Here is a 23,200-nt window from a genome sequence, read left to right on the forward strand (position 1 = left end):
CTCATGACCCTCCGGAGGTTCTCCATGCTCAACTGTATGATCCCGGTAAAAGTTTTGAATTCCATATAAACCGGCCGGAGGTCGTTGTCTTGTGAGGTGTGAATCGTATGCCACATCAACAGCTGTCTCAGAGATTAGGTAGAACTCTGTATACCGGGGACAATCAGCTTACCACTTCATTGATGTACACCTTTCTGTGACCAGCGGGAACATCTGTGTCTGGCAGTTCAAGGTGTTCCACCTCAAAAATGAGACCCTTGACGTCGATGATGCCCATCAGGTAGGTTGCCTCCCGGTGAGGTAGATTGGTTACTGTCCAGTCATAGGGGGTCTTCTCTTGCACTTGATGCAAAGTCCTCTGCCGTGCCGGGTCCAGTACCACCAGAACGTTCCTCATTTCATTAACTGGCAAGTTGAAGATCAGCCTGTACAGTTCAGATACTACATAAAACCTCGGTAACCAAATTTGTCACAATACCTTAATTATATGGTTGGATAAGGCGACCGAGCCCCCAGTCAAAAACAAGTTTCTACCCAACCGCCTACCAAGGTAAACGCAAAACAGTTTCTGTAAACCTCACGTGGTGTGACCAGTGTGTGACTTGCCTATTCAGCACCAACGAGCTCGGAGTACCAATATGATGCCGCGAAAACATTCAGGATGTAGACATTATAAAACGGGGTAAGTACGAAGTAGAAAGAACGTTTTTCTTTTCTTTGCAAAGTGTCCGAGAGTGCCATTTGGACACTTAGACCACGCTTGGGCATTTGTGTATTTAGGATTCAGCACGCAGACTTGGTCCGGATATGTGATAAATTCTACAGTCATGGAAGTGATAACTGTCCTCATAGTCTTACATGTCCTTGAAATCCTTGAAGTGGCGAGACTGCCCTCGGAGTATTATATCTAATTCCAGTAGCGGAAGTTGCGAGACTGCACAGTACATAATTCATGAACACACTGCAACTTGTAATCTATTTAAGTCACGCAAGTCGTGAAACTGTCCGCAGAGTCTTAAGAGTCTTGGACGACCTTGGAAGTCCCCGAAGTCGTGAGATTGTCCTTAGTCATAGTCTTAGATGTTCTTGAAGTCACGGAAGTCGTGAAACTGTCCTCAGAGTCTTAGTTGTCCTTTTAAGTCGAGAGAAGAGGGCGGCATCCGAGTTGCCACATGCAAAGTAAAATCATGTGCACTTTTAAGCTTCCAAAAGCAGCCCAAACTCTAACCTCTCCACTCGAGGCGAGTTAAACTTCATTCGGTTCGAGAGTATTTAGTAAAATTCAGATTTTGTGCACTTTATATCCATGCATCGTAATCCTTTGTAAATGGCCCCAGGCCATATTACCTTGCGGAGCACTGAAGCGGTAGTTAAAATTATAGCTTCCTGTACAGTCAAAGAAATCCCTGCGATAAAAAAGTTCGAGTCGCAAGGTCATAAGTTCGCACAGCGAACCCCTAGTACTTAGGAAGATAGGGCTGCCCCAACGAATTATAACTTTGGGGTTAATAATGTCACAAACTTTGCACAAACAAAAGAGTGCTAGCCGTTATGCGATGTATATCATGCAGCACGTAGTCGATGAACTGATGTAAAACTGCATAGCATAAGCGCAGCCGGTGCACGTGTGTGTGAGCGCTCGACAAAAGTGAGATCGACTTGACCAGATGTAATGGCTACTTTCAGAGCTGTGGTGGTGATTGTGAGATGTCTAAATGAGAAATCATCAAGGGCTGCCAGGACGTTGAGTATAGGCACTGATTATCAGCCTGGATATTGAAATCAATAAACTTGAATGAAGTTGTCACATAGAACACAGCAAATTAACTACATTAAAATTTAAGCTAAGTAGCAAGACAAGCTGCAGTACATCAACTGGGTATAAGCTAGCTCCATCCTGATCAGTGCTCGGGTGACATACCATTGACCCTGTGACAAGTTGCATATGTGGTTAATGTCCCTCCAATGCAATCATGCCCCAGGTTCATCAGGCATGTACAAGGGGTGGAGCCTCAAAACAAATGTCTGCATTCTGCCCTCTAATTCCACGGTGATCGCAACTTCCTTCCATTTTGCATCAGAATCCACAGCAGGGGGAACTTGTACCTCCGCCACGGAATTTCCAGGGGAGATAGTATGGGCGGGAGGCAGAAACATAGGTGCAACTTCAGTGTGTCTGGGCCTGGACGGTAGTATCACCACCGGTGAGTGGTGGTCTTCTTGCACAGCAAGCATGACACTGGATTTTCCGGTCATCAGCTGTTGAGTGGAAGTGTCATAAAACTGCCCAGAGGGGGGAGCGTGGCAAAACTTCCACCTCTCCCGGATATAATCATCTCGAACATCAGGCTCCGCAGCCCGTGGTTTAGAGTTGGCGTTGAGTCTAAATCGATGGTAGATGCGCAGCCGACCTGACTGGGCCTGATCCCACCTTTCCTCGAAATAAAATGACTGGAAACAAAGACGGGCTGTCTTTTTAGAAATGGATCGGGGTAGCCAACCCTCAAAGTCTACCACCTTGTGCTGGAGAGGGGGTAGTTTCTGGGCTATCATGGCTGAGCCCTGCTGACCAGGAATGAGCGGCTGGAAAAAGAAGTCCACACCTGGAGCTGGCAAGGAAGTTTCAAGTTTGTGAGGTTGGGATAACAAGTAGGAGGGGGACAAGCAATACAAGGTGGGATCATCCACTGCAGATACGGTCCAAGGATAGTAGACTGGAATACCATGCCGGACGTACAACCCTATGTTCATTTCTCTCCGGTCCCGCACCAGATCCAAAATGACACCCACTCCTCCAGGCAAGTCCAGCCTCCATGCCTGCATCCGCTCTAGATCCTGAGAAGTCAGCCTTGCCTTCATGCACTCCACCACGTCATCATAACGATGTGCTAGTAGCCACCGGATATAACCACTAGTGGAAAGCATGAAATTCCGAGCTTGATCCTGGGACTGCGGGAGACTGATATCTAGGTCACTAATGCGATAAGCATTATCAGGTTTAGGGCCCTCAGGCCGGAGATCCCGATAGATGGCACCCAAGATTTTGACCAAGAGTACAAGATCCTGTTTTGCCCCAGCTTCGTCATCCCAGCTCAGGGATGGGGCACCATGTCCTGGGTGCCATCGAAACCCAGCTAGATTGTGAGGTATCCATGGATGCCAATGTTTTGTACGGGCATACCAATCAGGACTTTGCATGCTGTCGAACATCACCACTGGTCTTTCAGCTCTGGGGCCGGTCCACCGATGCAGTGCATTCAAATCCAACCGGTCCAGGGAGGCATTCGGTGACACCCAGGTCAAACCGGCTAACACACGACAACTCGTAGAAATGTGATTGCTGGCATTTAACTGGGGGTGTACTAGAGTCTTGTAGTGGTTGGTCCGATTCATGGTGGTGAGGTCACAGCTTCTACAGAAAATAGAGGGTGTTTTTGCCAAGTGATCGAAATTTTCTTACGGTACTGCAAGATTGGCCGAGGGAGCACCGGTCTCTCGTATACAATGTCGTGTCCTTCAAGTTGCCGAGCTTAGAGATCAGATTATGTCCTCAAAGTCTTAGAAATCAGATAGGCTGTCCTTCAAGTTGTCGAGCTTAGAAATCAGTTTATGTCCTCAAAGTCCTCAAAGTTTTAGAAGGTCAAATGATGTCCTTTGAAGTCCTCAAAGTCTTAGAAATCAGATGCTGTCCTTCAAGTCGTCGCATTATGTCCTCAAAGTCCTCGAAGTCCTAGAAGTCCGATGATGTCCTTGAAATCCTCAAAGTCTTAGAAATCAGATAGGCTGTCCTTCAAGTCGTCAGGCTTAGAAATTAGATTATATCCTCAAAGTCCTCAAAGTCTTAGAGGTCAAATGATGTCCTTTGCAAGCGAAAATTTTAATTCCAGCCAAGTATTCCTAACTCTACAGTATTTAAACCGACCGTTAATTACTGGTAGAGCAGTTGATCTTCCCCTCACCGAATATTATTTAGTTCGGAAAGTTCTATCGTCTAAATTAAGTCTGTTCAAGAATCGACTTTCTTGTGTGTACATTTTACCGACGCCACACCCCGCAATGTAACAACTCTATATTTTGAAGGCTAGGCGACGGACTACGAAAGAAACACACAAGTTGGGGTGTGGGGCCTCGGTGCGCTACTCGCAAACCCCACCGCCCTCTCCCACAAAACTTGGGTGTGTAGTGTAGTCTCCTTCATAGTATTTTGTTATTTACATATCATGAAATTTTGATCATGAACCCACTTAAGCTGAGTGAGTACCGAGATGAAGATACAATATACAAATTATGACTACCAATATTTGACAGGAACATGTATATGGACAGTAGTATGCACGAGGTGGGACTACAAGAAAAAAATACAGAGTGCAGTGCTAAAAAAAATATGAAGGTGCCTGCCGCAAGGTAGCGGTAAGAGTCAACTGGTGGGGAAAGACAACAAAGGAGAAGATGTCGACGATAAATGCGAAGGGGATCAGACGCTAGATCTTGGCGCGGACGAACTGCCTGGTCATGATGCGCTTTTCCGGAAAAAATTGACCGGTGGCGACGGCATATTCATGGCGAGGGTTCCAACCTTTACTAAATAAAGTATGGTAACATGGTTTCTGAAACATAGAGAGCCGATCTATTTCGGAATGGTAACAGGTCACACATCACTCCGGGTTTGCCATGTACTTATTGTTCCGAAATGTTTCCCCACAACTGAGAGCCAGTTATTGAAGCTCCACTTCAAACACACTCCTGATTGAATCTGAGTTTGAATACAGGTGTATTTCAATCTTTTAGACTCCCACGCCATCGTCCGCTCTGTCGTGTCCTGAGATAATGGGGCCAACAGGACTATACCAGACTTTGGGGCGCTTTGGAAATGAAGCTTTTCCTGGTCACTTGTGATAACTTGTTAGTATCACCATGCTGTCAGTTGTGTCCTGAGATATGGGGCCAACAGTACCGCACCAGACTTGGGGGAGCGCTTTGGACATGAAGCCTTTCCTGGGTTATCTGTGATATTCAACTTGTTAGCTGTCAGTTGTGTCCTGAGATATGGGGCCAACAGTACCGCACCAGACTTGGGGGAGCGCTTTGGACATGAAGCCTTTCCTGGGTTATCTGTGATATTCAACTTGTTAGCTGTCAGTTGTGTCCTGAGATATGGGGCCAACAGTACCGCACCAGACTTGGGGGAGCGCTTTGGACATGAAGCCTTTCCTGGGTTATCTGTGATATTCAACTTGTTAGCTGTCAGTTGTGTCCTGAGATATGGGGCCAACAGTACCGCACCAGACTTGGGGGAGCGCTTTGGACATGAAGCCTTTCCTGGGTTATCTGTGATATTCAACTTGTTAGCTGTCAGTTGTGTCCTGAGATATGGGGCCAACAGTACCGCACCAGACTTGGGGGAGTGCTTTGGACATGAAGCCTTTCCTGGGTCACTTGTGATAACTTGCTAGTATCACCATGCTGTCAGTTGTGTCCTGAGATATGGGGCCAACAGTACTGCACCAGACTTGGGGGAGCGCTTTGGACATGAAGCCTTTCCTGGGTTGTTTGTGATATTCAACTTGTTAGCTGTTAGTTGTGTCCTGAGATATGGGACCAACAGTACCGCACCAGACTTGGGGGAGTGCTTTGGACATGAAGCCTTTCCTGGGTCACTTGTGATAACTTGTTAGTATCACCATGCTGTCAGTTGTGTCCTGAGATATGGGGCCAACAGTACCGCACCAGACTTGGGGGAGTGCTTTGGACATGAAGCCTTTCCTGGGTTATCTGTGATATTCAACTTGTTAGCTGTCAGTTGTGTCCTGAGATATGGGGCCAACAGTACCGCACCAGACTTGGGGGAGTGCTTTGGACATGAAGCCTTTCCTGGGTTATCTGTGATATTCAACTTGTTAGCTGTTAGTTGTGTCCTGAGATATGGGACCAACAGTACTGCACCAGACTTGGGGGAGTGCTTTGGACATGAAGCCTTTCCTGGGTCACTTGTGATAACTTGTCAGTATCACCATGCTGTCAGTTGTGTCCTGAGATATGGGGCCAACAGTACCGCACCAGACTTGGGGAGCGCTTTGGACATGAAGCCTTTTCTGGGTCGCTTGTGATAACTTGTTAGTATCATCATGCTGTCGGTGAAGGACATCATCTGACTTCAAAGGACTTTGAGGACATAATCTGATGTCTAAGCTTGACGACTTGAAGGACAGCCTATCTGATTTCTAAGATTTTGAGGACTTCAAGGACATCTTTTCTACCTCATAACATGTTCTACTAGGTTTGTTCAGATAGTCTCTCTTACCATCAACTGAGGCTTGTGGTACTGGCACTCATTTTATCAGCCCCAGGCTACTTGCATTTGCACTGTATAAAATAAATATGTAAGTGTCACCCCCATCTACTTAAGGGCTACAATCAAATGGCCACATTTGAAGAATTACAAGTCCTAAAAGTTCATTTACAAGCAAGACCGCCCTAATTGTAAGGAGGACCTGGCGGCTGACAAACGGGACTAGATGATGTCTGGACCTATGGCTCCCAGAGCAGTTGACAAGTTAATGGCTGCTGGGAATCTTCATAAGCTTGACGAGTTGCTCCGGAATGCAAGAGACATTGAATATAATTAATATACTTGCTGGTCGTGTACTAGTAACTTGCAAATAATCGTCATTCAACTTTCAACGGTCATTGTGGGCACGCAAAATCCCTAGCTTCTCATTGGTTGGACTATCGATCTGGATAACTCCGAACTCGTTTCCAAATCGCGAGGTGAACGAGGTGCAAATCGTTTCAATTCGTTAGTCCGATCTGTGTCGATTTTCCACAAATTTCCACCTCGATTCAATTGGATTCGCCTCGGCGGTAACACTACTTGGAAGGTCAGGTAATGTGTAAGATAGGGTCGACAGAAATGCCATCTTTTGGCGGAGGCAGGTAAACAGCGTCTGGTTGCCGTCGATAAGATAAGGGCGGACGAGGGCGGGATAAGTCCTGAGAGAACAATGGTAAGTAAATGGTATGATACGTGGAGACGATGAATACATACTCGAATGAGTTGTCGTTGAACTGCCCATTATCATATAGATCTCCGCACCAGCCGTTGTCCTGAAGCACCACTGGGCCTCGCTGATTGTGGGGGGTACTTGGAATACGCGATTGGTATTCCCAAAATCGTCAGAGAGGTGATAGGTGATGAGAAATAGTGTGAATAGGTCTTTCATCTCATTCTTCAAGAACTCTGGACTGACGTGAGTGAGGAGGGAAAATATAACGTGGGTGAAGAGACGAGCACTGCGATATTGCCGACAGACGCGACGGAGGCGTGTGGCGGGCGGTATTGTCGGTGATACGATGCTCGCGAATTTCACGAGGAAGGTAAGGCAAGGACTAATCCTCTTCGAAATTATGAGTTAAGACGGTACCCTAACTAAGCTCGCCGAAGTCGACGTGTGGTCGATGGTACGTCCCTCGCGAATTTCACGAGGAAGGTAGGCGCGGAACAGGTGATGCGGGGCCGAGCACCGTGACAGTAGGCGTCATTATTGGAAGTCCGATCGAGCTGGGATGATGGATCAATCTATGTCGAGCGTTGGTAGAAGTCGCGGATGCATTTACTAGTACGACTGATGCACATCATTGATATGTCGTCCTTGAAGAGTGTGATTGTAACCCTCGCAAACAGGGGACTAGACTTTCAAATCCTCAAAGTGCTAGCAGTCATCTGATGTCCTTCAAGTCGTCGAGCTTAGAAATCAATATTATGTCCTCGAAGTCTTAGAAGTCAGCTGATGTCCTTCAAGTCGTCGAAGTCTTAAGAGGTCGTAAAACTGAGTAATTAAATAATATCCTTCAAGTCGTCGAGCTTAGAAATCAATATTATGTCCTCGAAGTCTTAGAAGTCAGCTGATGTCCTTCAAGTCGTCGAAGTCTTAAGAGGTCGTAAAACTGAGTAATTAAATGATATCCTTCCTCGAACTTTGAGTAATCAAATTATATCGAGCTTAGAAATCAAACTATGTCCTCGAAGTCCTCGAAGTCAGCTGATGTCCTTCAAGTCCTTCGAGTCAAAGTATGACTTTGAGGACAGGAACAACCTTCAGCGCTACAGCTACCTCATTTACGCTTTCCTTATAGGATCAAACTCCTATGGAACATACCGTGCATATCGACGATACTCTCTCAAAAGTCCACTACTACTGCTCAAAGTCGTAGTACAATGACGAGAATTTGTTGTGGAATCTTACGTAATGTCTGTGGCCGATTCTAAAGCTGTTTATTTACCCCTCTGCTCGTACATTTTTCCTCTTACTTTGACTTGCTTTCATTGCAAGTATCCTACTCGTATATCGTAGCTTGAACGCTTAGTATTATCTTAACTGATGAAATTCCTAGTTGACATAATGCCAGAGCACAACCAGGGTGACAAGAAGCCCAGGCTTAATCACGCAGATCTCACCGACGCCGACATGACTGCAGAGGAGAAGCAGCGCGAACGCCAAAGAAGATGGTTGGCGAAGGAGAAGCGCGATCCTTCTAGGGCGCAATAAATCAAGGAGAGGAACACCGCCAACAAGCGTGCATGGCGTAAACGGATGTTTAACGGAAGAAGGAGGAGAAAGGATAAGAAGAAGAAGACAGAGCAGACCGGTACTAACGCTGAGAGTGAAGAACAAGGTCCTCGAAAGAGGCAACGTGTTTCCTCGCCCGACACACATCCTGAGGCGGGGCGTTCAAATACAGCGCCTGTCGATATTCCAATCGACCCTGTCCTCCTTAATGAGGAAAATGAGCTTTCGTAAGAGCTCGACGGATACTACGCGCGAGCGCTGCTCTCACAGGCTTGACAGGTGCATAAATGTCCCTTTCGCCACAGATATCCCAAATAGAAGACCAGATAGTGAAGATGTATATCTAAGTCAATATATTTCCAGCTGGTACCGTAGAAAGTATCTCTCCAGGGAAAGGAGGCGACAGGTCGTTGAAGGCCATCCTCCGACATGGTGAAAACGAACATTACTAATTTCAGGCAGCGAATTGTACGACGAAAGCAATAGCGCATGGGCCCAAATCAAAACGATGATTACAAGGAACTGGGCAAAAATTAGTAGGGGGACTGTTTAGAAGGAACGATAGTTAGCATCATCATCCCGATGCTGGTGTAAGTATTGTGATCAAGGTCTATCTAATGAGAATATAAACCGGCCATGTTTCGTTAGGGTTCTGGGCTCTATGGTTCGCTGCATATCCCGGGAAGTATCGTCAATCCATTGAGAGAACAGGCCTGAGAATTCATCTGCCAACCGCAAAGCCCACCTGGGATTCCCTTGACTGAATAAAGTAATCATAATTCCCCGTTCCACCTCGTTGACAAAATAACCTAACCGTCCATCTGAACCACGGAGAACACCAAGATCTACTCGGGCCATCAACCTCAAAGAACTAGTCCCCTGCAGTAGACCCTCCTCGATGGCTATAAGGTTACTCAAGGTGGCAACGACGAATGATTCCAATTCCGCGTCTGCCAGGTGACGTTCTTCCACCGTACCCCCCACAGGATCCATGATGTCATCAAACCCATAAGGCTTTTGCAGACGTGAGCTGTCAAAATCAAAAATGTGCATTTGGGTCAGAAAGGGAACTCCATCGGGTTCAGAGACAGACCTCATTTTCTCCAGGGACAAACCAGCATCCCGATGACAGAAGACAATCTGATTCTCATGATTCCCTGGGCTGGTGTGTATCACCCATAAAGGCCGGCAATCCAGAACAATCACCCGGAACTCCCCTACATGTCTCAGGGCTGGTACGTATGACTGTTTTAACCAGCGAAAACCTCCCTTGTCCCTCGGTAGGTTGAATGAGTCGATCGTACCTGGAAGGAAAATGTGCCGTGTGCAATCACTGCCTTCCCGCTTGAGAACAAAGCCTTCGAATGACTGTGAGCGATTGGTGCGGGAAAGTATTTCGGTTTGGGGCCGGGGGGAGTTGGTGGTATTTCTTGCAATCTCGTCCAAGGTTTTGATTACGTTGAATTTTTTGGACGCGAACAGCATCTCTTGGGAGGGCGGCCACACAGGCAAAATGGATTCCAACATCTGCAGTCGTTTAATATACTGGTGCAACTGGGCCGGGGATTCCAAACTACACCCTTTCTCACTGCTTAGAACTTTGAGGAGGTTATACGCTTGTGAGAGGTTCACTACTTGCCTTGGATCCACGGTCAGATCTAGAACGCCCCATATGGCATGGTAGTGTTGAAATTCCCAGGTGAAGTTGGGGTTTGGTGCCAGCATCAAGTCCCGGAATTTTCGGAACTGCATAAAGTCCACGACCATTCCCCGGTGTTGGATTCTAAGCCAGACCAACAACTACCATCAACGCAATGAGCCTGAGACTTCTTCCGCTCTTTAACATTCCCACCTTTTCATGAAGTAGGACAGGGACGAATCCTGGTCGCTTTCGAATGATTCGATCGGTTTCTCCCGGAAAAACGCTTCCACGAAGTGCCTGACTGGAGAAGAGGCTGGCAGCCATCTTTACTGGATAATCATAAGTCACCCAATCTGCCAGCGTGGAAGCCTCCAGCGCAGAGTCTCTGGAAAAGTGAGGGTCCAGTACAACCAATACCCGGTGGCCCATAGCAGATGTACGGTAAGGAGTTCTACAGTGTGTTGCATGTGAAACTGCAGTAGCGGTCGTGCGGATTCTACATTTCACGTGACCAACGTGCTGAAAGAGTGACTGAAGATAAAGATTACAATTTCTATTGATCAAACCACTTCTGCATCAAAAAACTACTTAGTTACATCGGTAGTAATATCTCAGACACTTCACATTGATTATAATCGACAGAAATGTAGTAGAAAGTTTGTCATTCCAATGTCTTAGAATACTGTAGAGATACGCACTTAGCTTCGACATCATCTGGGTGTGACCAACTGAACCTTAGCTTCGAAGATTCGAAGATGGGTGTGACCTGTGACATGTCAAAAATAGCTTCGAATCAGCACCACTATCAGCTGCTGTCAGCAAGAGCTCACAGCTGATGGTGATGAAGAAAATTTTGGTCATGTAAAGCGAGGTTCATGGCAAATAATCAGTACAAGAATTTTTGAGAGCATTTTTGCATTTTTTTTTCATGTTTTACCGTGTGTCACAATTTACCTTCGATGACTTCAATCTTGTGTGACGGTCACACGAAATAGCTTCGATTCGTCGGACGTGTGACGCTGTGACGAAGCTAAGTGCGTATCTCTACAGTATCAAAAGCTACTGGTGGTGTCAAAGTCACGTGCACGATAGGTTGTCGCTGCCCGCCCAACAGCACCTGAGTCAGTGAGAAATATTCTGTGGATGGTGGTACTTTGACGACATTGGCGACTTATATGGCTTTGAAGACTCTGGTTTGTGGGACTTCTGCGACATTGACGACTTCTGCGACATTGACGACTCTGGGACTTCTGCGACATTGACGACTCTGGGACTTCTGCGACATTGACGACTTCTACGACTTTGAAGACTCTGGTGACTTCTGTGACTTTTTGGTTGTCAATTTGCAATGTATCAATAAAGTTTTTGGATCATTCTGGTTGCGAAATTGTAAGACACTATACTGTAGTCTGTAGTACAGGCGACCAAAAATGACGAATAATTATGGAATAAAAATATCCCATGTTCAAGGGCACTTGTGAATGCGGATACCTGTGAGGAAATTTTTTGTCCATCTACCATTGTCCAGTCAATACTACAGGAGCTGTAAGTACAACGATATGATACATGAAAGGATTCTCCCTTGTGTTGCGGATCTACCCGGTTTGCAACAATGTGACGCGAATGGTCGCTTCTCGTGTTGCTACATTCGAATCTAGGCTGCGGATAATTTTGCAGTGGAGGCTGGCTATGCCCCCTGCGAGGGTCCTAGGTGTTCGACCATTTTTCCGACCGTCTGTCACGCATTGTCGCACCGTTTTGGCACCTTAACCCTAATCCAATCACGGAACCCAAGCCGGCTAGCTGGGTCGCGCAAACGTATTTTCCCACAAGTCGCGTCGCGTCCTGCAAAACTACATGCGGAGCGGGATGGATGAGTCTGATTCAACAGCACCCATCGTAAACTTGCTGGATCTCAACGATCATTGGAAGGAAGCTCTTACTAGACCTGCTGGATGGTGCCCAGATCTTTTTTTCTGTGGAAGGTATGAGCCGGAAAGAGATTGGTTCCAAGTGCTCCGCTACGAAAGTGTACACATCCACATCCCCTCCGCTTGTAAACCTCTACTTCGATTTATCAACCACGCCTGCAACTGTGCTTGGTTTGTGTCCCTGTCCACACGCCTGCCTACCCAAACCCAAGAACGTTGGCTTCAGGCCTCGTATTACATGGACATCCTGCGCCACAAATTTTTCTTGGAGGTACTAGAGAAATTCTACCCTGAAGGTGTCAAGTTGCCTGTGACAACCCTTCCTGCATCAACAAGAATGACCCGGCAATGGGTTTCTAGTGTCCTGGTCAGCTGGGGGTACCAGGTGTACCATCTGAAGGGGATGCAACCGGCCTCAGGAGATAGGCTAGAGAAACTTCTCCAGGACCACCCCGATATATCTGGGAGGTATGGTGAGAATGGGTTCAGCTTTTATCTGTTCAGAAAATGATTTGTTCTTCAGATTGGGAGGATTGGCTGAAGACGACGAACCCCATCATGAGAAGCTTATACGGGAACATGCCTGACCCCAACACGCACCCTTTGGATTTTCAATGTGTATTGCTAGAGTCCAAGCTCAGTGGGAATTCACCAGCACCTATGGTGGAATCCAACCCAGACAGCTGGAAATTATGTTTGGAGACGGTGATTAACGAGCTGGAGAAGCGCCAGCCTGGTAGTTCCCCTGAGGTGCCCATGGAGGTGGATCCCCCAACCGTCCAACCAAGCTCAATTAAGCGTCCACATGTAAGCGTCCACAAGGAATACTTTCTCCTATGGATCTAAAGTACTTGTTAGTCCCCTGATGTAGCTAAGTCCTCCAAAAAAAAAAAAAGAGGTCAACTACCCAAGGTATGCCTCCAGAATCTTCATCTTACCCTCATTAACCACTCTACGGGAAATATCAGGTTTCATCCGGGTGTCATACCTCCAAGAGGACAGGCTCTCCCAGTAGGTCCACATTTGACCGGCCCCGCCGTACTACGCGAAGCTGCCAGGCCATGCAGCCAGAGCAACAAATAGCTTCAGGATCTTTGGTGAGAAACTGCCCCAAAGGCCTGGTCTACCGCAACTGAGATTTATTTTTGTTTGTGGTAGTCTGTGAATGTCAGTGAGCTCAACGTCCCCCCAGCTCCTTCCTCAATTAGTGAGGGACTTTCATCCAGTGAATATAACTCTTGGGGAGTCTGGTTGACCCCACTAGCGGCCTTAAGTGAAAGTGAGCTGCGGGAACCAATTGAAGAAGGGCTTGAGATTTGGGAGACCTTTAGGAAGCAGAGCTACTTCCAACAACAAGATCAACAACTATTAGACCAAATATGTGACTTGCAGTTGCAACCATCCGTAGGTAATATAATCTAAGTAGGGAGATCATAGAGTTTCCCTCCTTACCCACATTTGTATATTTTCATCCAATATAATTTGTCTACCTGGGTCGGTACATACTAAGTCATTCAAGTGTCTGATAATGATTTAGCTTGTTTCCTAACCATCCAATCTTTGGAACCTTTCTCAAGCTCAAGGCAAGTCCAAATAATTATTACATGCATATGGTATTAGTCCAGAAGTCCCACAAGTAACCAGAGTCGTCAAAGTCGTCAAAGTCGTCAAAGTCGCAGAAGTCGCAGAAGTCGTCAAAGTCCCACAAACCAGAGTCGCCAATGTCGTAGAAATTGCCAATGTCGCAGAATTAGTCGACGTTCTCGGCAAGTGCTCAAGATTTCCTGCTGTCTTAAGTCGCCCGCAAGTATCAGTAAGGTAGGGCTCCTTATGTGGTCTTGTGAGCCGCAACTTAGTTTCAGCAGTATCAATTGTTTCACTTTAGCTCGCCGTGTTGCTAGTCTACGTCCACACCTAACTTACAAACTTACTAGTAGCATCAGGATCAACTTCTATTTGTCTAACACAAGGACGAATCGCAAAAAAATTGAACTGTTATAATATGGTGTTACAATAGTTTAACGTCAAAGCAATACCTGCACTATGACGAGTTTGCTAACTATATTGTACAGTATCGTGGTTGCTATTAATACAGCATGTGAAATCCGATATATGTAAATAACAACACTAGAGGTTCTTGTCACCCTGGTTGTGCTCTGGCATTATGTCAACTAGGAATTTCATCAGTTAAGATAATACTAAGCGTTCAAGCTACGATATACGAGTAGGATACTTGCAATGAAAGCAAGTCAAAGTAAGAGGAAAAATGTACGAGCAGAGGGGTAAATAAACAGCTTTAGAATCGGCCACAGACATTACGTAAGATTCCACAACAAATTCTCGTCATTGTACTACGACTTTGAGCAGTAGTAGTGGACTTTTGAGAGAGTATCGTCGATATGCACGGTATGTTCCATAGGAGTTTGATCCTATAAGGAAAGCGTAAATGAGGTAGCTGTAGCGCTGAAGGTTGTTCCTGTCCTCAAAGTCATACTTTGACTCGAAGGACTTGAAGGACATCAGCTGACTTCGAGGACTTCGAGGACATAGTTTGATTTCTAAGCTCGATATAATTTGATTACTCAAAGTTCGAGGAAGGATATCATTTAATTACTCAGTTTTACGACCTCTTAAGACTTCGACGACTTGAAGGACATCAGCTGACTTCTAAGACTTCGAGGACATAATATTGATTTCTAAGCTCGACGACTTGAAGGACATCAGATGACTGCTAGCACTTTGAGGATTTGAAAGTCTTAGTCCCTGTTTGCGAGGGTTACAATCACACTCTTCAAGGACGACATATCAATGATGTGCATCAGTCGTACTAGTAAATGCATCCGCGACTTCTACCAACGCTCGACATAGATTGATCCATCATCCCAGCTCGATCGGACTTCCAATAATGACGCCTACTGTCACGGTGCTCGGCCCCGCATCACCTGTTCCGCGCCTACCTTCCTCTTGAAATTCGCGAGGGACGTACCATCGACCACAACTGTCGACTTCGGCGAGCTTAGTTAGGGTACCGACTTACTCATAATTTCGAAGAGGATTAGTCCCTTGCCTTACCTTCCTCGTGAAATTCGCGAGCATCGTATCACCGACAATACCGCCCGCCACACGCCTCCGTCGCGTCTGTCGGCAATATCGCAGTGCTCGTCTCTTCACCCACGTTATATTTTCCCTCCTCACTCACGTCAGTCCAGAGTTCTTGAAGAATGAGATGAAAGACCTATTCACACTATTTCTCATCACCTATCACCTCTCTGACGATTTTGGGAATACCAATCGCGTATTCCAAGTACCCCCCACAATCAGCGAGGCCCAGTGGTGCTTCAGGACAACGGCTGGTGCGGAGATCTATATGATAATGGGCAGTTCAACGACAACTCATTCGAGTATGTATTCATCGTCTCCACGTATCATACCATTTACTTACCATTGTTCTCTCAGGACTTATCCCGCCCTCGTCCGCCCTTATCTTATCGACGGCAACCAGACGCTGTTTACCTGCCTCCGCCAAAAGATGGCATTTCTGTCGACCCTATCTTACACATTACCTAACCTTCCAACTTCTATTGGGTCTTCGGTGCTAAGACTCCAAATTTGAAGCATGTGTTTAGTACCAATGTCCTAATCATACTCTTTTCGTATACGACTTATTTTGTCATTTCCTCGGCGATTTTGTTGGCTATCTAATAATTGTAATTGCAGTGACTGTTTCCAAAAACAAACTCAAAATATATCAGTCTACTTCTCCGAAACGTGTTCTTTGAGGGAGACCAACGACTAGAAAGTCGTTTCCGCAGTGTAATAATTGGGATCAGAAGAAACTACAAACGTCCAAAATATTGTAAAATATCTGGAATCTTCAAGGGACTGGCTTATTGTAACCACCTTGAAAGTCTATGTAAGGTTCAGTTTCAGCCATTGTAAAGATATTGACGTTCCAGTGAGACTTGGTTGACCACCAGATCCCAAGCCGAGGACACAGAAAAATGTCCTTCCTCTTTTCAATGAGATCTGACAGATCCTAAGAGGTCACTGGAAGGGGAGAGCTAATTAATCTCGCTGTATGGCGTAATCTGGTGAGTCCAACACCAAATTTTTTGACCAAGACGGACTCACATCGGGAGCTGGGCTGAACCAACACCTTCCCCCTGTAGACGAAGTCTGGCCAATAAGACCATACGGCTTGCCTCTGTGGGGGTCAGTGGACCTCGGAGTTGCTGGATGTCATGTATGAGGAGACGACCAACCCTGTACCATAAATGAGAACAGTCCTAATTTTGCAATGGGTTGTAAATGTATTCACCTGTTTCTTCGTTGCCAATCATCTCGCAAAGCTCCACAAGCGTATGACCTTAATTCCGGATTTTCGGGAGGAGTGTCTCGGAACTCCCGGGCGATTCCTTCCATCAGGGACACAACAAAGTTCTGGGTCTGCCGAAGATAAATGAAAGGACAACCTCCAGGAATAATGTTTGGAGACCGACACAGGACGCATTTAGTGACCCCAAGGCTGAGATTGATGGCTGAACTGAGCGTGCAATATACACAAGCCGCATGTCCTGACGAGCAATAAGTCACTGGTGCAGCACTAAGCTTGGGTTAGGTTAGGGCGATGATCGTATCAGGATCATGGTGCTGACAGGACGTCCCAACATCTGACCCATAAGTGAGTGGGCAACCCTGTAAGATCATGCGTATCACTCACATCGGGCACTGAAAATGTTCCTGAATCAAATTAAGAAAGCTGGCAGCCAAGGAGGTTGATACAGGTGGTCCTGGATCCGCTGCGGGGGCTGGTGGTGTCTGTACCTCTTGTGAATCCAGAAATGCTGGCTGAGAGTCCAGGCGTGGCAACTGGAACACTCGTACAACACGGGCTCCTGCAATCTAACAGCGTTAATCTGTATTTGAACAACTTGACCAAACTTACCATGATATAGTACAGGTGTTGAAAGCATGGGTGACGGTTAGAAGTTAAGGTGGAAAACAGCACATTCGACCAACCTCACGTGATGTGAGGATAAGTCAAGGCTTCCGAATGGCACAAACTCATGATAACTTATACAACTGGACTCGTAGTAATTAGGCTTGTAATACAATAACCATAACTCAATGTGATTAATATTCTAACTCCTGCATTATAAACTCGAAAATAATGCGATGTCACTCATTTGTCACAATTATCACGTGAGGTTGGTCGAAATGTGCTGTTTTCTAGTACCTTAAAAAGTTGATCTGTCAAATACTATACAATTATTCTCTACATATTACTGCTTCACTACAATATTACTATGGCAGATTTGATGGGAGACTGGTCGGTTGCACCAGGCACCAATCCTGGAGACGGTATGGACATCGACTTAGCAGCACACATCAGGGGACAAGCTGACAACGTGGATGCCGATGCCGATGCAATTGCCACCAATGCAACTGCCAGCAATACAACTTCCCGCAATACCCGCAATACAACTGCCCGCAATACAACTTCCCGCAATACCCGCAATACAACTGCCCGCAATACAACTTCCCGCAATACCCGCAATACAACTGCCCGCAATACAACTTCCCGCAATACAACTGCCCGCAATATGACTTCCCGCAATACAACTTCCCGCAATGCCAATCGTCGTGACGTCCATGAAGAAGAAGAGGAATCCAGCGAAGAAGAAGAAGAAGAAGAAGAAGAAGAAGAAGATGATGATGATGATAATGATGATGATCCTGCTCCAGGCACAGGTTCAACCTCTGCCGGTACCCGAGGCGGTAGAGGAGGGCCTCGGGGACGGGGATCTCGGGGACGAGTGTCTACCAGACTAGGAGGAACTAACACACGAACGTCTAGTGGGCGAGTACAACCCATAGAGTCCCAGAGCCGGGCAATGAAAGGGGTGTCGTGGGGTCAGTCATGTTCATGAATCGTTGGGATTTTCCTGACCCCTTCTTACACAGGTCTAGGTGATCCAATGGGTAGGCCACGTTGACTGAGCTTTCTGAGGTGCATATGTAGCTAATCCCAACTGTTTAGACATGGATGTGACAGATGTGGGTGGACGTGTTGTCCGTGGTCATAGCCAGGCCATAGATACTGGAGGTAAGCGACTCAGATTCATCCCATTTTTTCTTGGAGAAGACCTGACCGCTTGTAGATGAATCATCTGGTGGGTCTTGGGGGCCTAATTTGATTCTGCTTCCTTCCCTTTGACCACAATTACTTACCAGCTGACCCTGAGTCTATCGCTTTGGCTTTGGAGGCTGAAGCCCTGGTGACAGAGAATGGGATGATCAGAGTATGCAGCAGTTGCTCTGATTTTGGGGATCTGAAGAAATGTGTTCGGCCTGGATGTCCTCATGCTCTTTGCTTCTCCAAGACTAACTTGTATCCCTGCATCAGAGAGGTGGGCGATGGTGAATTTTGGTGTCCCCCGTGTTGGAGCCAAAAGCGCCAATCTCCACTCCCGGTGAGCCATCCCTGCCGGGCTTTGAGACAACTTCAAGGCACTCATTTGACACAATTAGTATAAGGTGGTTGCACAAGGCGCATACCTCACAAGCCAATCCCGCATCCGTAGACCACTCCTGTTTCACACCATTGCCCTGAATCTCCAGGATTATCCGGAGACCTTGTTACGCTGCCAGCTGGATGGGGAATACCAGTCGTGCCGAGATCTGGTGAGTACAGAGTTGGCGATACTTCGGTTAAGACCTGACAAGGATCCCACAGTTGCATCACACAAAGATCAGGCTGGAGAATGCTGGTGCCTTAGTTCCTAACGTCCGCCGCGCTGTCAAGACTGGCCTTGTCTTTTTGAAGAATCACCCACTGGCCAATCTTCTAGTCTTGGTAGACTCACACAGCGATCATGATTGCGGAGAGTTGGTACATGGCACCCGTGATGATGGAGAGGCCGTCACTCGGGATGCGGAAAAGGTCGGTGATTACCGTCTACATCTGTCCCACATTTTGACGACTGTTCTCAGGTTTTGAGACACTACATTGGTCCAGAATTGTGGAAGATGTCTGAGAAGATGTCAGGAACCAAAGGAATGATTCTCCTGGCCTGCGGTCCAACTTTCACTGTACGCTCACATTTTGAGATAATCAAGAATCTGGTCTCAAGGTGAGATCACCGGGTTTGGTGAATATTGCATTTGTGACTTGGACTGTTATATTCAGCAAACGTTTGCACTTTATCATCGGGTTCACAGCTTATTCGGTTCAACCCACTATAGTCATGCCCTTCATGCTGAGGATCGCTGTAGAAATTTACATTTACAAAAAGCCTGTGGAACTAGCTGTTGAACAAGTGATCTCTAGCTGGACTCTTCTGTGCCATACTCCTGTAGTGTTGGTGTGTTGGACCAAACATGGCGAGTTGGTCAGCCGGAGATACTTGGCATCCACCCCATCTGGCTCAGTGTGGGGCCTAACCCCCAGGTGTGGTGACCGGACCTGTCAAGCTGGCCCTGGAGATATCAAAATCACCCGAGGTCGTCAGAAGGACAAGTACTTGAAGTTCCACTGCAACCGATGTGGGTGTAACTCCCCCGGCTATGTAAGCAGACCAGAGTGGCTCGTACCATTCTCTAATCTGCCTAATTTACTTCAACATCATTTCCCCCTTTCCTTGGAAGAGGAAGATTATATTCGTTTGCAATGCGTCCAGCGATCCTGAGTCCCATATTCTGTACACGGCCAATTGACGTGTAACTATACGTACACAATGCTGATACTGTAATTTTTGTCGTATACGCATGCTATATATTTTCTCAGCATACGAGCTATATCTGAAAATGCGGCGCAGACCCCGGCAAAAGATATATTCGTGAAAAGCGTAAAAATAACAGGAGTCAAAGTGTGTTGATTATCCTTGCTTATGATCCGTCAGCTAACCTTTATTTCTGGCCAGCTTTTGTGTGCACTCATAATTTGTTCCATATTCAAAATTAGCATTCGCTCTCTGTCACGTGTGATATATAGCATAACGTCCCAGGATTTCGCCACTTTACACACCTATGTTGTAAACTTACTCATAAGCAATGCATCGTAAATTTACTCGCGATGTTCATCCACCGTATTGTCCTCGTAGTCTCCATTTTATATCACCTTTAGAGGGGTCGAAGTCGTCAGAGTCCCACAAGTCACTAGTGTCGAAGTATTCAGAGTCCCACAAGTCACTAGTCTTTACAGTCGTCGAAGTCGTCAGAGTCCCACAAGTCACTAGTCTTTACAGTCGTCGAAGTCGTCAGAGTCCCACAAGTCACTAGTCTTTACAGTCGTCGAAGTCGTCAGAGTCCCCTAAGTCACCGGGGTGTTTGAAGTCGTGAAAGTCGCAGAAGTCGTCAAAGTCGTCAAAGTCATTAGAATCTCCAAAGTCTTTACAGTCGTCGAAGTCGTCAGAGTCCCCTAAGTCACCGGGGTCTTTGAAGTCGCAGAAGTCTTCAAAGTCTTCAAAGTCGTCAAAGTCGTCAAAGTCGTCAAAGTCGTCAAAGTCTTCAAAGTCGTCAAAGTCGTCAAAGTCTTCAAAGTCGTCAAAGTCGTCAAAGTCGTCAAAGTCGTCAAAGTCGTCAAAGTCGTTAGAATCTCCAAATTCGTAGAAGTCGTCAAAGTCGCATGTGTCCCACAAGTCATCATAGTCGCACAAGTAGTCAAATTTCTCGGCAAGTGCTCAAGACTTCTTGCTGTAGTAAGTCGCTCGCAAGTATCAGTAAGTAGCCCGGCGTGTTGTTTCGTCCGCACCTAACTTCAAATTTACTATGGGTGAATCAAAAAAAATGAACTATTATGATATGGCGTTACAAAGGTGCGATTTCAAGGCGCTGCCTGCAATATGAAGGGAGTGTCCGAACTATAGATATTGTACAGTTCCGTGATTTCTATCAGTACAGCATGTAAAATTCAAGGCGGTGCCTGCGCTATGAAGAGAGTATCCAAACTATAAATATCCTACAGTTCCGCAATTTCTATCAGTACAGCATGTAAAATGTAACAAAATGATGTAATACTAGTGTGTAATAACAACACTACAGGGTGGTGAAGCGTTCTAGACAATTCAACAGTTCTTCTCTACTGACGAGTTCGCCCGGATGCATCTGGCTACTACTTCCATCCGTCTGCTTCTTGCGATACACAGATGTCGCGTTCTTTAAATCCTTCCAAAAATGTTTAACGATTGCATTTGCAATCTCATTCGCTCGTTTCGTCGTGCTCGTCTTGAGCTTTGGCCTTTCGGTGCCAGCGGCCACATATTTGTTGGTATCTAAGACCATAATACAAAGAGCCATTAAAGGCCTGCTGTACAGCTCTAAAGGTCGATGTTACACGTGTTCAATGTAGTGAAAACGGAAATGAACTCACTAACGCGACGCGAGATGCGCGGTAAGTTGACAACCATACGTTGGAAGGTTTCCAGAGAGTGTTCATGGACCTGGTTTGTCAAGGTCCTTCCTTGCTTATGGTCGACGTAACGGGAAAGTTCCGTTAGATGCATGGTTTCGTAATTATAAAAGTGCCCTCCTGTGGCGAAGGAGGCTACCGGTGTATACACCGCGTGAAACTGTCCCGGTGGTTGTATTCTGCAATTGTAAGCATGGATAGATACATAAGGACCAAATACTCACAGCATATCACCGGGCAAGAGAGTGACGATCTCTCCGTGCCAACTTTCTTCGATATTTTTGCGGCTTCGATAGAGATCCGTCAACTCTGGTGCTATCTCAGAGAGTTTAGTACGAGAAATTTCATCTTCGTTACGGTGTCTCCATAAGCCCCATTTTTTTTCGCCCGTTTCGACTTGCACAAAAGTAAGACTTCCGTCAGAGTCATGGTGCGGATGTGTCCAGTACGCAGGGCCATGGATCAATGCCCACGAATGGACGGTAAAATTGTCCGGATGGACTTTTTCACCAATGGGGCAGTCAACAGTGGTTTGATTCCATCCGTTGATAATGCCGCTATCGAGAGTGCTAAGCATAGACGGTTTAGTGGTATGTTAATGTAAATATATGTGGTACTAACCTTAGTTCTAACGGGAGACCTCCCTGTCCAAATGCAACGTCAAGAATGCATTGAATCTTGTTTGGGTCGTGTATGTTGTTCACGAACTCTTCGAGAGTCGCGTGCTGATGCGGATATGTAAAATCTTTGGTGCGTTGTTCAGCGTCTATTGTAACTACATTAGATAGTGTAATGCAGATGCGAATTAAAAACAGACTCACCATGTACGACTACACGCATCAAGTCTGACATGCCACGATCTTCTAGGTAATCTAGATCGAGAGTTGCAGGCTCGGGTCTACTTATATTTCGAATAACAACAGCCTTGTTTACCCGAATCGCCGCAGAGATTTCGTCGCACAGTTGCCGGCTTTTGGTGCGCCAGTCGCTGTACTTTAAGTGTACGACGTTTTTTGACGTCTCAGGAAGCGATTCCGGAAGGGTTGCAAAGTAAGACACCGTCGTAGCATCTTCCTGGCACACGTTTACGCCATCCCTGACTATGCACGGTAGCACGGTAATAGATCCATCAGACCATGTGATGGTTTCTGATTTCTCGTGCACCTGCGAGCCTATAATCGGAGTTGCGAGGTCACGAGAGTCGAGGTTTGTGGGAACGGATGGGTTGGGTGAGGAAGGTTGTTGTGAACTTTCGGGGGATGACGACGTAGGATTAATGTGTTCGGGGATGACGGTCATAACCTCTACATCGCGCATGAGGGGAGGTGGTTTTAGACTTTTGCGGGATGACGATGTAGGGTTAATGGGTTCGGGCACGACCGTCATCACCTCCGCATCGAGCATGATACGGGGAGTCGGCCTAGTCGCGACGTTTTCCTCATTAAGGAGGACGGGGTCGATTGGAATATCGACAGGCGCTGAATCTGAGCGCTCCGCCACAGGATTTGTCTCATGTGACGAGACACGCTGCCTCTTTCGAGGACCTTGGTCTTGAACTTCCGCGTCACCGGTCTGCTCGGCCTTCTCCTTCTCCTCCTTCTTCCGTTTACGCCATGCACGCTTGTTAGCTGTGTTCTTCTCCCTTATTTCT

The 23,200-nt window shown here is 46.5% G+C and overlaps 4 protein-coding genes across 4 annotated transcripts; 1 reads left to right on the forward strand and 3 right to left on the reverse strand.

Moving 5' to 3' along the window:
• Positions 1-1,971: 1,971 nt before the first annotated feature.
• Positions 1,972-3,393, reverse strand: EDB93DRAFT_1109699 (uncharacterized protein; the record flags this gene model as incomplete). The annotated part of the gene is made up of 1 exon (XM_041448011.1): positions 1,972-3,393. One exon carries the CDS (start codon positions 3,391-3,393, stop codon positions 1,972-1,974), a length of 1,422 nt encoding a protein of 473 aa, XP_041300721.1.
• A 1,516-nt stretch (positions 3,394-4,909) lies between these two features.
• Positions 4,910-6,082, reverse strand: EDB93DRAFT_1257592 (uncharacterized protein; the record flags this gene model as incomplete). The annotated part of the gene is made up of 4 exons (XM_041454099.1): positions 4,910-5,449; positions 5,501-5,667; positions 5,728-5,997; positions 6,058-6,082. 4 exons carry the CDS (start codon positions 6,080-6,082, stop codon positions 4,910-4,912), a joined length of 1,002 nt encoding a protein of 333 aa, XP_041300722.1.
• Positions 6,083-9,230: 3,148 nt separating this feature from the next.
• EDB93DRAFT_1066554 (uncharacterized protein) lies at positions 9,231-10,124 on the reverse strand (the record flags this gene model as incomplete). Its single annotated transcript, XM_041444910.1, has 2 exons — positions 9,231-9,637; positions 9,698-10,124. Coding segments are annotated over 2 exons (834 nt in total), but the record flags the coding sequence as incomplete, so codon positions are not given.
• Positions 10,125-12,066: 1,942 nt separating this feature from the next.
• On the forward strand, positions 12,067-14,230 carry EDB93DRAFT_1109701 (uncharacterized protein; the record flags this gene model as incomplete). Its single annotated transcript, XM_041448012.1, has 7 exons — positions 12,067-12,613; positions 12,664-12,947; positions 13,012-13,052; positions 13,109-13,151; positions 13,299-13,548; positions 13,766-13,958; positions 14,158-14,230. 7 exons carry the CDS (start codon positions 12,067-12,069, stop codon positions 14,228-14,230), a joined length of 1,431 nt encoding a protein of 476 aa, XP_041300724.1.
• Between the last annotated feature and the right edge of the window lie 8,970 nt (positions 14,231-23,200).

Source organism: Suillus bovinus (genome assembly GCF_016758785.1).
Source record: "Suillus bovinus strain UH-Sbo-P2 chromosome Unknown EDB93scaffold_195, whole genome shotgun sequence".
Taxonomy (NCBI): Eukaryota; Fungi; Basidiomycota; class Agaricomycetes; order Boletales; family Suillaceae; genus Suillus; species Suillus bovinus.